This window comes from Oncorhynchus gorbuscha, linkage group LG19 (genome assembly GCF_021184085.1).
Source record: "Oncorhynchus gorbuscha isolate QuinsamMale2020 ecotype Even-year linkage group LG19, OgorEven_v1.0, whole genome shotgun sequence".
Taxonomy (NCBI): Eukaryota; Metazoa; Chordata; class Actinopteri; order Salmoniformes; family Salmonidae; genus Oncorhynchus; species Oncorhynchus gorbuscha.
The window spans coordinates 1,322,127-1,336,725 of NC_060191.1; the positions used below are offsets into that span (position 1 = coordinate 1,322,127).

Genomic DNA, 14,599 nt, shown 5'->3' on the forward strand with positions numbered 1-14,599 from the left:
ACATATTTTAGATCATGCCATTGTCTATTGGTCGCAAAACGGAATCTCCACCGCCGGGGCACCGGGCCATGCAAAACGAAATGCACTCAATACTTATTTCTACGTGCAACGTTTTGCTGCCATAAACACTCCCCTTTTTTCCCTCAAGTCATTTACCCTACAAAACCTGCCCAACCATTCCTCCACTCTCATATCAGCTGAAATAATTTATAGAAAGGCCGGATCCCTGTGGATACCTTGGACGAATAAAGTCTGCAGGATGGGTTTGTCCAATCTTCATGCTTTTTCACTCATTTTCGTAGCTTTTAGGAAATCTGTCAAAACACGTTGAAATGGGTAATGACGAAGTTAATGATTGAACGTGGACTAGAACATAATGCTAACCACCTCCATAGTGTCAACTTTTCATTAGTAATTTAACTTCGAGCTGAATGTGTTATTGTGTTATATAAATGCATATTTGAGTAAGACAACCAATGAAATATGTCCAAAACGAAAATAAGTGTGAGTAATTGCGCACGTCCGTGCGGCAGTTCTTATTGAAAATATGTGAATCCGAATTCCATTGCGGAGTAGTCAGTTTAACGGAATTACGTATACAAATGTGTTTACATATTGGCACTCGTGCATTGCCTTACAAATGCAAAAGGACTGGATGAAATGGAAGTTACAGCGACGTCTCAATTAGATTTAATCATGTAATGTTTCCCGTATTAATGCTATGTTTTACTATAGGATACTTTGTTTTTCTCACACCATTATGAATGAATAAAGTAAAAAGTGTTTTCAGCATGGACCTAAACACCTGGTCACACAATTGCATAGGTTTGGTGGTTTAAACCAGTGGTTCCTAGTACCCCTGGTTGGGAAACACTGGTTTAAATGATGCAGCCACCAGACTGCCTGCTTCACATTGCGTAAGTAGCTGTTTATTCTCGTGTGCAGTGACGGGAAATTGGGGTTTGGAGTTCAGTGTGAAAGGTTTCTTACTCTTGTGCTTGTTGCCTTGTTCATCTTAAATTATCCACTTTATCATGATGCTTCAGCAGAACTACAAACAAACTTCTATGCATTATTACATTTTAATTTCTACAATTAAATGAAAATGTCATTTTGACAGTTAGACTAGCCTATTTTCATAACAGAATTTGGTAGATCCATCAATGATGCAAGAGGCTCATCCACGTTTCTTTGGACCTGCAACAGTCAAACCCATTAAATGAACGGAAGCTGAACTTGTGGGCTTGTCTCTTCGAATGAATTATGTTGGGAAATGTTGGACTGGAGACTAGTTTCCTGGAAGATTGTTTGATATCTGACATCTGCTGTGGTTTCCACATGTTTTTTTTTCTTCATTATTGTTTCTCAGCTGCAACAATGGTTTAGGCCAAAACCATTGTTTGTCATGTGTAAGGAAAAAGGCACAGCTTTCATCATGACAAAAGCAATGGTTTATTCCAAGTAAAGGCAGCACTAAATTATGGCAGGATTTGGTACAATGCCAAAGACAACCAGCACTCTGGATCAGAGTCCTAAGTTCCACAGTTATACATAGATATGTCATTATCTCACTTTGCTTTAGCAACAGTAGCCTTACCATTCATGCTAATGAAGCTTATCTGAATTTTTTATTTTTTATTTCACCTTTATTTAACCAGGTAGGCAAGTTGAGAACAAGTTCTCATTTACAATTGCGACCTGGCCAAGATAAAGCAAAGCAGTTCGACAGATACAACGACAGAGTTACACATGGAGTAAAACAAACATACAGTATAAACGAGTCTATATACAATGTGAGCAAATGAGGTGAGAAGGGAGGTAAAGGCAAAAAAGGCCATGGTGGCAAAATAAATACAATATAGCAAGTAGAACACTGGAATGGTAGTTTTGCAATGGAAGAATGTGCAAAGTAGAAATAAAAATAATGGGGTGCAAAGGAGCAAAAGAAATAAAATACAGTTGGGAAAGTGGTGCTTAAAGCTAGTGAGGGAGATAAGTGTTTCCAGTTTCAGAGATTTTTGTAGTTCATTCCAGTCATTTGCAGCAGAGAACTGGAAGGAGAGGCGGCCAAAGAAAGAATTGGTTTTGGGGGTGAATAGAGAGATGTACCTGCTGGAGCGTGTGCTACAGGTGGGAGATGCTATGGTGACCAGCGAGCTGAGATGAGGGGGGGACTTTACCTAACAGGGTCTTGTAGATGACATGGAGACAGTGGGTTTGGCGACGAGTATGAAGCGAGGGCCAGCCAACGAGAGCGTACAGGTCGCAATGGTGGGTAGTATATGGGGCTTTGGTGACAAAACGGATTGCACTGTGATAGACTGCATCCAATTTGTTGAGTAGGGTATTGGAGGCTATTTTGTAAATGACATTGCCAATGTCGAGGATTGGTAGGATGGTATGTTTGGCAGCATGAGTGAAGGATGCTTTGTTGCGAAATAGGAAGCCAATTCTAGATTTAACTTTGGATTGGAGATGTTTGATATGGGTCTGGAAGGAGAGTTTACAGTCTAACCAGACACCTAAGTATTTGTAGTTGTCCACGTATTTGAAGTCAGAGCCGTCCAGAGTAGTGATGTTGGACAGGCGGGTAGGTGCAGGTAGCGATCGGTTGAAGAGCATGCATTTAGTTTTACTTGTATTTAAGAGCAATTGGAGGCCATGGAAGGAGAGTTGTATGGCATTGAAGCTTGCCTGGAGGGTTGTTAACAGTGTCCAAAGAAGGGCCGGAAGTATACAGAATGGTGTCGTCTGCGTAGAGGTGGATCAGGGACTCATCAGCAGCAAGAGTGACCTCATTGATGTATACAGAGAAGAGAGTCGGTCCAAGAATTGAACCCTGTGGCACCCCCATAGAGACTGCCAGAGGTCCGGACAGCAGACCCTCCGATTTGACACACTGAACTCTATCAGAGAAGTAGTTGGTGAAACAGGCGAGGCAATCATTTGAGAAACCAAGGCTGTCGAGTCTGCCGATGAGGATGTGGTGATTGACAGAGTCGAAAGCCTTGGCCAGATCAATGAATACGGCTGCACAGTAATGTTTGCTATCGATGGCAGTTAAGATATCGTTTAGGACCTTGAGCGTGGCTGAGGTGCACCCATGACCAGCTCTGAAACCAGATTGCATAGCAGAGAAGGTATGGTGAGATTCGAAATGGTCGGTAATCTGTTTGTTGACTTGGCTTTCGAAGACCTTAGAAAGGCATGGTAGGATAGATATAGGTCTGTAGCAGTTTGGGTCAAGAGTGTGTCCCCCCCCCCCTTGAAGAGGGGGATGACCGCAGCTGCTTTCCAATCTTTGGGAATCTCAGACGACACGAGAGGTTGAACAGGCTAGTAATAGGCGTGGCAACAATTTCGGCAGATAATTTTAGAAAGAAAGGGTCCAGATTGTCTAGCCCGGCTGATTTGTAGGGGCCCAGTTTTTCAGCTCTTTCAGAAAATCAGCTGAATGGATTTGAGAGAAGGAGAAATGGGGAAGGCTTGGGCGAGTTGCTGTTGGGGATGCAGTGCTGTTGACCGGGGTAGGAGTAGCCAGGTGTAAAGCATGGCCAGCCGTAGAAAAATGCTTATTGAAATTCTCAATTATGGTGGATTTATCAGTGGTGACAGTGTTTCCTATCTTCAGTGCAGTGGGCAGCTGGGAGGAGGTGTTCTTATTCTCCATGGACTTTACAGTGTCCCAGAACTTTTTTGAGTTAGTGTTGCAGGAAGCAAATTTCTGCTTGAAAAAGCTAGCTTTGGCTTTTCTAACTGCCTGTGTATAACGGTTTCTCGCTTCCCTGAACAGCTGCATATCACGGGGGCTGTTCGATGCTAATGCAGAACGCCATAGGATGTTTTTGTGTTGTTTAAGGGCAGTCAGGTCTGGGGAGAACCAAGGGCTGTATCTGTTCCTGGTTCTAAATTTCTTGAATGGGGCATGTTTATTTAAGATGGTTAGGAAGGCATTTAAAAAAATATCCAGGCATCCTCTACTGACGGGATGAGATCAATATCCTTCCAGGATACCCTGGCCAGGTCGATTAGAAAGGCCTGCTCGCTGAAGTGTTTCAGGGAGCGTTTTACAGTGATGAGTGGAGGTCGTTTGACCGCTGACCCATTACGGATGCAGGCAATGAGGCAGTCATCGCTGAGATCTTGGTTGAAGACAGCAGAGGTGTATTTAGAGGGGAAGTTGGTTAGGATGATATCTATGAGGGTGCCCGTGTTTAAGGCTTTGGGGGGGTACCTGGTAGGTTCGTTGATAATTTGTGTGAGATTGAGGGCATCAAGTTTAGATTGTAGGATAGCTGGGGTGTTAAGCATGTTCCAGTTTAGGTCGCCTAGCAGCACGAGCTCTGAAGATAGATGGGGGGCAATCAGTTCACATATGGTGTCCAGAGCACAGCTGGGGGCAGAGGGTGGTCTATAGCAGGCGGCAACGGTGAGCGACTTGTTTTTAGAGAGGTGGATTTTTAAAAGTAGAAGTTCAAATTGTTTGGGTACAGACCTGGATAGTAGGACAGAACTCTGCAGGCTATCTTTGCAGTAGATTGCAACACCGCCCCCTTTGGCAGTTCTATCTTGTCTGAAAATGTTGTAGTTTGGAATTAAAATTTCTGAATTTTTGGTGGTCTTCCTAAGCCAGGATTCAGACACAGCTAGAACATCCGGGTTGGCAGAGTGTGCTAAAGCAGTGAATAGAACAAACTTAGGGAGGAGGCTTCTAATGTTAACATGCATGAAACCAAGGCTATTACGGTTACAGAAGTCATCAAAAGAGAGCGCCTGGGGAATAGGAGTGGAGCTAGGCACTGCAGGGCCTGGATTCACCTCTACATCGCCAGAGAAACATAGGAGAAGAATAAGGGTGCGGCTAAAAGCAATAAGAATTGGTCGTCTGGAACAGAGAGTAAAAGGAGGTTTCTGGGGGCGATAAAATAGCATCAAGGTATAATGTACAGACAAAGGTATGGTAGGATGTGAATACAGTGGAGGTAAACCTAGGTATTGAGTGATGAAGAGAGAGATATTGTCTCTAGAAACATCATTGAAACCAGGAGATGTCATTGCATGTGTGGGTGGTGGAACTAATAGGTTGGATAAGGTATAGTGAGCAGGACTAGAGGCTCTACAGTGAAATAAGCCAATAAACACTAACCAGAACAGCAATGGACAAGACATATTGACATTAAGGAGAGGCATCCTCAATCGAGTGATCAAAAGGGTCCAGTGAGTGGAGAGGTTGTTTGGGGGTCGCGGCGATTTAGACAGCTAGCCAAGCCATCGGTAGCAAGCTAGCATAGGATGGAGGTCTGTTGTTAGCCACCTCTTGCGTTCCGTCAGTAGATTAGTGGGGTTCCGTGTGGTAGAGGGGATTAATCCAAATCACACAACAACAAAAATAAAATAAAAACAATAGATATAGTTATAGAGGCCCAAGAAGAAACATAATAATAAATAAATAAATTGTCTATTCTGAGAGCAGCCGGTAAGACGGCTAACGGTTAGCAGGCCGCAGATGGGCGTTCAGGTAACGTCGCGACGGAGGAGCCAGCCGGATCTCCTTCGGGTAGATAATGTCGGCAGTCCAGTTGTGAAGGCCCGGTGGGGCTCCGCGTAGGCAGTAAAATGGGTCCGGATAGGTGACTGCAGCCCAGGCATGATTGATGAAACTCAGGAGTGATTGACGGAGCTGGCTAGCTCCGGAATAATTGATGTTTGCTACGGAATCGACGAAAGCCGATAGTCACACGGATAAATCTATACAGTCTCTGAACCATTGTTGTCTAGACCCAGTCACCATAAGAGTTTAGGACCCTGAGATTGGCTTTAACCACTGTTCTGTACTCAGCAAACTGGATGGAGTTTATCACAGTGCCATCTGTTTTGTTACTAAAGCACCTTATATTTATACCACCCACCACTGCGACCTGTATGCTCTAGTCGGCTGGCCCTCGCTACATATTCGTTGCCAGACCCACTGGCTCCAGGTCATCTACAAGTCCATGCTAGGTAAAGTTCCGCCTTATCTCAGTTCACTGGTCACGATGGCAACACCCACCCGTAGCACGCGCTCCAGCAGGTGTATCTCACTAATCATCCCTAAAGCCAACACCTCATTTGGCCGCCTTTCGTTCCAGTTCTCTGCTGCCTGTGACTGGAACGAATTGCAAAAATCGCTGAAGTTGGAGACTTATCTCCCTCACCAACTTCAAACATCTGCTATCTGAGCAGCTAACCGATCGCTGCAGCTGTACATAGTCTATGGGTAAATAGCCCATCCAATTTACCTACCTCATCCCCATACTGTTTATATTTATTTACTTTTCTGCTCTTTTGCACACCAGTATCTCTACCTGTACATGACCATCTGATCATTTATCACTCCAGTGTTAATCTGCTAAATTGTAATTATTTGCCTACCTCTTCATGCCTTTTGCACACAATGTATATAGACTCTCTTTTTTTCCTACTATGTTATTGACTTGTTAATTGTTTACTCCATGTGTAACTCTGTCTGTTCACACTGCTATGCTTTATCTTGGCCAGGTCACAGTTGTGAAGGAGAACTTGTTCTCAACTAGCCTACCTGGTTAAGTAAAAAACAAATCATGGTTACTGACCCCACCCTGTCAGTCTCTTGTGAATCGATGTCTGCACTGTTGACTTGAGTGGATGGCTATTATTCTGTAAATCAAGACATATGATTAGGGAGCAGGAACTCTCAGTGGGGTGTTGGCACCATAGTAGGATCGTCAATTTTTCGATTTAATTTGTATTTTTTTTGTTAAATATTACACACAATTGGCCTAAAAATAGTTAACACTGTTTATCTGTACATATCTGTATGACCTTGATATATAATGTTATGATTCTGATGTATTAATGAACAGAATCTGCACACTGATATACTCAACAGTGCTATGTTTATTTATTTTGACCCTAGGGTCAAACATTGGCTGGGTAAGTAAACAGTGCATTTTTGGGACCATGTTGTGCAGATTTGATTTGTTCTCTAACATTCACAATCATAACATTGCATTACAGATTTGTACAGTAAAAGTGCATTTGTGTGTGCATTTATCTACGATTCTGATGGCTGCCAGTAATGGCATCCTTGGGAAAGGAAAACAAAGTGGACAAATTCATGTCTCCTTTCACACACTCATTCTGCAACAGTTTTACAACAAAGAAAGTATGAAGTGTGTCTACATGACTTGCCTGTGATGAAACTTCTTGGTCATGCATATGACTTATAGGTGTGACAGTTCTGTGGTTACCTGCCATATATTCAGCAGTAATAGTAAACACAGAGATTGCTGTGTGTGGTAGTAAAGTTATTTTGAGCTCTCTATGAAAAAGACAGTTGCTGTTTTGTTTTTTTCAGCAACTAAATGCACAGGCTGTGGACCTGGCTACAAAAGCCCACTGGATGCCATGAAGGGTGAGTGTCATTTTCTGGGAAAGACTAGCTTAGCTCACCCCACATGTTTTAGGAGGGATTGACATTAAGGTCTACAGGGCACTTGCCCATTGGACAAGTCGGGACTATTTAAAAATTAAAAATAAAACCTTTTTTTCTTTTTTGGTTCCTTGAGTTTGTCAGTTGCATGAAAATATTTACATGCACAAATGCCATAAATTGTCTATTTTACTGAAACATTGGGAGGAACCACACCCTACTTGTAGGCTACTGGAATTCTTTGTGGTTTGTTTGGTTATATTCAGTTAAAAAAAACTACCTCCCCTGATGGGAAACCCGACTGGTCAGTTGACTAGGAAATAGTGCAACCCTTAATATCAATCCCTCTTTGGGATTTGTGTTTGTCATGGTCCTTGTTCTTGTGGTCAAGGAGGAGTGAATGACAGTAGTGCCTCCTGAAATGGGGCTCTTGTTTTTGAAGGTCCACGTGAGAAGATTGTGTACCTGCCCTGCATTTATCGCAACACTGGAATCCAAAAACCAGACTACCTTGCCACTGTCGATGTGGACCCCAAGTCTCCTACTTATTGTCAGGTACTGCTGATCTACATCAAACAACCACTGTCTTGCCACTGTCGATGTGGACCCCAAGTCTCCTACTTATTGTCAGGTACTGCTGATCTACATCAAACAACCACTGCCTTGCTTTTGATTTCACACCTGTCTTCATTAGTCAGTGGTCGGTAGTTTAAATACTGAAGAGATGACAGTATGATACATGACCTTTGACCTTGTGGATTAAAGAGTGACCTGGTAATGTTTGCACCTACAGGTCATCCACAGACTGCCCATGCCCAACCTGAATGACGAGCTACACCACTCTGGTTGGAACGCCTGCAGCAGCTGTTTTGGCGACTCATCCAAGAAGCGCAACCGACTTATCCTGCCCTCGTTCATCTCCTCCCGGGTCTACATAGTGGACACTGGGACAGACCCCCGCGCGCCACAGATGCACAAGGTAAAGGGTCACCCTTCTACAGCAGGTGATTGATTATAGTGATACTACAGTACTCGATGACCATGTTGCACAGTTGTTATGCAACTTTTTTTTTTCAGAACCTCAACAAATGAAACAGACAACAAATCCAGTCAACACCACACAGTCAGACACATCAAATCCAGTCAACACCACACAGTCAGACACAACAAATCCAGTCGACACCACACAGTCAGACACATCAAATCCAGTCAACCATCAAATCCAGTCACACAACAAATCCAGTCGACACCAACAGTCAGTCACACCACACAGTCAGACACATCAAATCCACACAGTCGGACGTCAACAAAAATCCAGTCAACACCACACAGTCGGACGCATCAAATCCAGTCAACACCACACAGTCGGACGCATCAAATCCAGTCAACACCACACAGTCGGACGCATCAAATCCAGTCAACACCACACAGTCGGACGCATCAAATCCAGTCAACACCACACAGTCGGACGCAACAAATCCAGTCAACACCACACAGTCGGACGCAACAAATCCAGTCAACACCACACAGTCGGACGCAACAAATCCAGTCAACACCACACAGTCGGACGCAACAAATCCAGTCGACACCACACAGTCGGACTCAACAAATCCAGTCGACACCACACAGTCGGACGCAACAAATCCAGTCAACACCACACAATGTCAGACAAGGAGCTCCAGCACACAACGAATCAAAAACAGACAATTGAATGTACAGATTTGGTCAAGCCTCCTACCCATCTCTCACCAACAGCCTGTAGTCATCTTCTCCAATATGCATAATTTGTTTTGTAAAGGAAAGTGTCCTTCCCATGCAGGTCGTAATCTGATTTAAACCAAAGGATTGCTTCCTCACAGATTGTGGAGCCCACAGATATCTTCTGGAAGACTGGCCTGGCCAACCCCCACACCACACACTGCCTGGGCAATGGCCAGATTATGATCAGCAGCATCGGAGATCCATCTGGCAATGGAAAAGGTAGGAGGAGACAACATGCTGCAGTAGGGGGACAGACAGTGTGTTCTGGGGAAAAGAAAGCAGACAATACCTGATGCTTCTCTCCTTGTCCTCAGCCTCATACAATGTATGTGACCTTGAAAAACTTTACTTTGTGTCATAAGGATAGGGATGAATAAAACACGCCTATATTTAAGCAATAAGGCCCGAGGGTGTGTGGTATATGGCCAATATAACACGGCTAAGGGCTATTCGTAGTTCATGACGCAACGTGGAGTGCCTGGATACAGCCCTTAGCCGTGGTAGATTGGCCATATACCAAAAACCCCTGAGGTGCCAAATTGCTATTATCAACCGGTTACATGTGTAATTAGAACAATACAAATAAATGGTTTGTTATACCCGTGGTATACGGTCTGATATACCATAGCTTTCAGCCAGTCAGCATTTAGGGATGGAACCACCCAGTTTATAATAAGGGACTAAGGCTCTACAATCCATAATGATAAAGAATAGTGGGCGGGGCAAGGCAGTGTCATTTAGGCAAGTTAATATTCATTTGGGTTAGATGACTGATGCAGGATGTGTTTCTCTCAGGTGGCTTTATCTTGCTGGATGGTAAAACGTTCGAGGTGGTTGGTAACTGGGAGCTGCCTGGTGAGGCGGCACCTTTTGGTTATGACTTCTGGTACCAGCCCCGACACAACGTCATGATGAGCACCGAATGGGGAGCGCCCAAAGCCCTCGCCTACGGTTTCAACCTGGAACATGTCAAAGAAGGTGTGTAAATAGAGGTGATACATGTGTTTTGTATTACACTTGTTGAGAAGAGAGAAATGTTTCAATGCTGCTTTTCTGTCTGCAGGTCTCTATGGATCGAAGATCCACGTGTGGGACTGGACCACTCACAAGCGGCTACAGTCCCTGGACCTGGGGGAGGAGGGCGCCATTCCTCTGGAGATCCGCTTCCTCCATGATCCTTCCGCCACGGAGGGCTACGTCGGCTGTGCACTCCAAGGAACCGTCTTCCGTTTCTACAGGACACCAGTGAGCAAAACATTCATGCATAGGAAAAAATAGAATAACATGTCTGATCTCTCTTGCGTTTGTTTTTGGCTGAGTGTCTTACAAAATGGTACTGTCTCAACAGAAAGGAGAATGGGCTGCTGAGAAGGTTATCCACGTCCCCAGTAAGAAAGTGGAGGGATGGGCTTTGCCAGTGATGCCAAGTGAGTGTGTGTCTGGGAAAATGTTGATGGGAGAGTACTGCAGATTAGGGATACATTTAACACTTCCAGTACATATTGAACATTTGGAATTGGGTGTAGCTACCCGTTCCATAATCAAATGGAAATGCCAAATTAAATGGGTTTTCCTGAATTTGCTGTGTGATCTGTTCATCTCAGGTTTGATCACAGATATTCTGATCTCCCTGGACGACCGCTTCCTATACTTCAGTAACTGGCTGCATGGAGACATACGACAGTATGACATCACAAACAGGAGGAACCCACGTCTGGCTGGCCAGGTGACATCACAAGTTTACAACATGGCTGATTATTTTAAACCCACCGAAAATGTTTCATCTTACAGGCAATGGTCTTGGACAGAGAAGTATTAAACCTGACAAGTGCAGATGTTATTTTATGTGGATACTTAAATGAATCATCTTCATCAGTCTGCCTATGTGATGCGTACCTGTGTTAGGGTCAAGCAAGTGGCCTCCTACATTTACATGTTGGTCATCTAGCAGACGCTCTTATCCAGAGCGACTTACTCAGTTCATTCAACTTAAGGTAGCTAGGTAGGACAGTCTCCTGAAATTGTTAGTTGTCCACTGACTGTGTTCACGTCTCCCTGTGTATTCAGCTTTTCTTGGGAGGGAGCATCCTAAACGATGGCCCTGTCAAAGTACTGGAGGACCCAGAGAATCAGAGCCAACCACCCCCACGCATAATCAAGGTGTGTAAGAATAACAATCTATGCCCAAACTCACTCTTCACACACTGGCAGAATGTCTGCAGTAGGTCAAAAGTAGGTGTTTAGGTTGTTTGTAAGGTGCAGACAACGACTTGTGTGTACATGTGATCCACATCAGGGGAAGAGGATCCCAGGGAGCCCCCAGATGTTGCAGCTCAGTCTGGATGGGAAGAGACTGTACGTCACCACCTCTCTCTACAGTGGCTGGGACAAGCAGTTCTACCCAGAAATGATCAAGTGAGGACCTGTTAATCGGTCTTAGATTTTTCAATTACTCAGTGGTGTAAAGTATTTTGAAAGTACTACTTAAGTAGATAGTCTTTTGATACTTAAGTATATTTAAAATCAAATACTTTTACTCAAGTAGTATTTTTCTGGGTGACTTTTTTATTTATTATGAAGCTATCTTTTTACTCAAGTATTACATTTTCCCACCACTTTACATACTTGTGGTCAATGCACCCATGTCAGGAACAGGTTTGTTGTAAGCTATCAAAACGTGGATTTGTATGTTATCGCTCTTATAAGTGTTATTCAATATCACGGGCTGCTTCAATAAGATGTTTTGAACACCAGTAGCTAGAAACACTATCAAATGGAATACTTGACTCTATTTCTTATTTTCCCTTGTCTGTTTCTCTCTCTGCCCTAGGGAGGGTTCTGTTATGATGCAGATTGACGTGAACACAGCCAATGGTGGCCTCAAGGTGAATGAGAACTTCCTGGTCGACTTTGGGAAAGAGCCCAATGGCCCGGCCTTGGCCCACGAGCTACGATACCCTGGGGGAGACTGCACCTCTGACATCTGGCTGTAAAGTTACGCAGGAGGCCCCAGTTTTCCCATCATACTTTACATAGACTTCATGTAACTCATATTAGTTGGGAAATGGTGGGGAAGGAGGCATACACTCGAGCCTCATGCCCGATAATGCTGCCTATTCATTCTCATGCCCAATAATGCTGCCTATTCATTCCATGCTGCTTTGCTTTAAATGCATAATTGTGCCTTAAGTCATTATCTCATCTATGGACCAAATGTTCTTTGTTACTTCCAATGCCAGTGGTGAAACTGAGGTTTAAAAAAAATAAACAAATTCTAACGTGGAATTCATAGACTAACATCTGATGGTGACGTACTGTGTATAAGACAGTAGTTAGATTACTTGTTGGTTATTACCGCATTGTCGGAACTAGAAGCACAAGCATTTCGCTACACTCGCATTAACATCTGCTAACCATGTGTATGTGACAAATAAAATTTGATTTGAAGACATTCAAATTTTTCATCATTCCTTAATGGCCTGAGTGTATGTGTGTGTTCAGCAGGGTTGAATGAATCTGTATGTCTGGATTGTTTACTCTTTAATTTAATAGTAAAATAGATTGGTGTAGTGAAACAAGTTGTTTTACAGGGTTGGCCATAGTAGTACAGTGCCCCTATAGTAAATTAGGGTTAAGTGACTTTCTCAAATGCACAACAGGTTTTTCACCTTGTCGGCGCAGGTATTTAAACCAGCAACCTTTCACTTAGTTACTGGCCCAACGCTCTAACTACCTCTAACCACCAGTCTACCAATTCTGCTACGTTAATAATGGTTTACATAATTATTATAGTTCAGTTGATTTAAATACTCATTGACATGTTCATTTGCAAGATATTAATGGTTTGAAATAATACATTGAATAAATGTACTGCATATTCATTCAAGTTTATAGAATGATAATAATTGATCACTGAGTCTCAGAGCTATGGTTCATTACACTACATGTCTGGAATGACCTTGAAGCATGACCCTTAAGCAAGTCTATTAAAAGCTTGGGTGAGTCTGTTACCCACTGGCCCAAATATTATCTAAAGTGTATCACTGCAAGGATTTATTTTAAAGGATGTAACACATTGGCAATACTGGTTTGCATTGGAAAATAACTAACTTTTGATGGTGGCCAGGTTGTGACCTGGAGCAAAGATCCTTTGGCTGGCTGTATTTAGTGGCTAGTGAGCCTTATTCATACTTGCTCAACAGTGCCTGCTACTGCCCATAGGTGCAGGTGACCTATAAACTTTTCTCAATTTTACTCCAGGCATGATTTGGGCAGCTACTTTCCTACATCCCTAAACTGAATCAAACCATACTACTTTCAGATCCAATGATGTGGTTAACATCAGAAGTGAGGACATAAAATTGTCAGATGATGCAAATAGATCATTGCTATCAGCACGGCAATCCTATATTCATGCCAGGCTTGGCCATGTGTGTGTGTGACAGAGTGGAAATTCCAGAGGGGGGCAAACACTCCACACAAACACACCCAAGATGCACCATGGTCTCGGGCAACAATACTTCTAGGTCTCAGTAGTGATGCACCACTACGTCCTCCTGCATCCGCAGCCAGGCAGAGCACAACTATGTGATCCAAGTCAAAGCATTGTGACAAAGTTTTATTTTATTTTACCTTTATTTAACCAGGCAAGTCAGTTAAGAACATATTCTTATTTTCAATGACGGCCTGGGAACAGTGGGTTAACTGCCTGTTCAGGGGCAGAATGACAGATTTGTACCTTGTCAGCTCGGGGGTTTGAACTCACAACCTTCCGGTTACTAGTCCAACGCTCTAACCACTAGGCTACACTGCCGCCCCAAGTGGGGAAACCAAGCATACTATTGACCCATAAAAGGCATGTTTATATCTGTGGCAATAGTACTTCTACATCTCTGGAAGCTTCCAGCGATACACTTAGTCATCCGCTATGACACATTAAACAAGTGTATAGTAATGAAAGGTATATTATCAATACACTGGTAAAGGATAGGCATATTTATTTTTTATTTCACCTTTATTTAACCAGGTAGGCTAGTTGAAGTTCTCATTTGCAACTGCGACCTGGTCAAGATGAAGCATAGCAGTGTGAACAGACAACACAGAGTTACACATGGAGTAAACAATTAACAAGTCAATAGCACAGTAGAAAAAAAGAGAGTCTATATACATTGTGTGCAAAAGGCATGAGGTAGGCGAATAATAAAAATTTTGCAGATTAACACTGGAGTGATAAATGATCAGATGGTCATGTACAGGTATAGATATTGGTGTGCAAAATAGCAGAAAAGTAAGTAAATATAAACAGTATGGGGATGAGGTAGGTCAAATTGGGTGGGCTATTTACCAATAGACTATGTGCAGCTGCAGCGATCGGTTAGCTACTCAGAT

General features: G+C 43.2%; 1 protein-coding gene across 2 annotated transcripts; it reads left to right on the top strand.

Annotated features, from left to right (window-relative positions):
- The first annotated feature begins 122 nt into the window (after positions 1-122).
- On the top strand, positions 123-12,663 carry selenbp1 (selenium binding protein 1). Of its 2 annotated transcripts, XM_046315274.1 has the most exons (12): positions 123-263; positions 7,376-7,432; positions 7,893-8,005; positions 8,244-8,429; positions 9,310-9,430; positions 10,007-10,189; positions 10,275-10,456; positions 10,560-10,638; positions 10,816-10,937; positions 11,279-11,371; positions 11,508-11,626; positions 12,042-12,662. In XM_046315274.1, exons 1-12 carry the CDS (start codon positions 260-262, stop codon positions 12,202-12,204), a joined length of 1,422 nt encoding a protein of 473 aa, XP_046171230.1. In that variant the 5' UTR covers positions 123-259; the 3' UTR covers positions 12,205-12,662. The 2 variants fall into 2 exon arrangements, with proteins under 2 accessions (XP_046171230.1, XP_046171231.1); XM_046315275.1 differs by lacking the exons at positions 123-263; positions 7,376-7,432 and having other exon boundaries at positions 7,943-8,081; positions 12,042-12,663.
- The last annotated feature ends 1,936 nt before the right edge of the window (positions 12,664-14,599 follow it).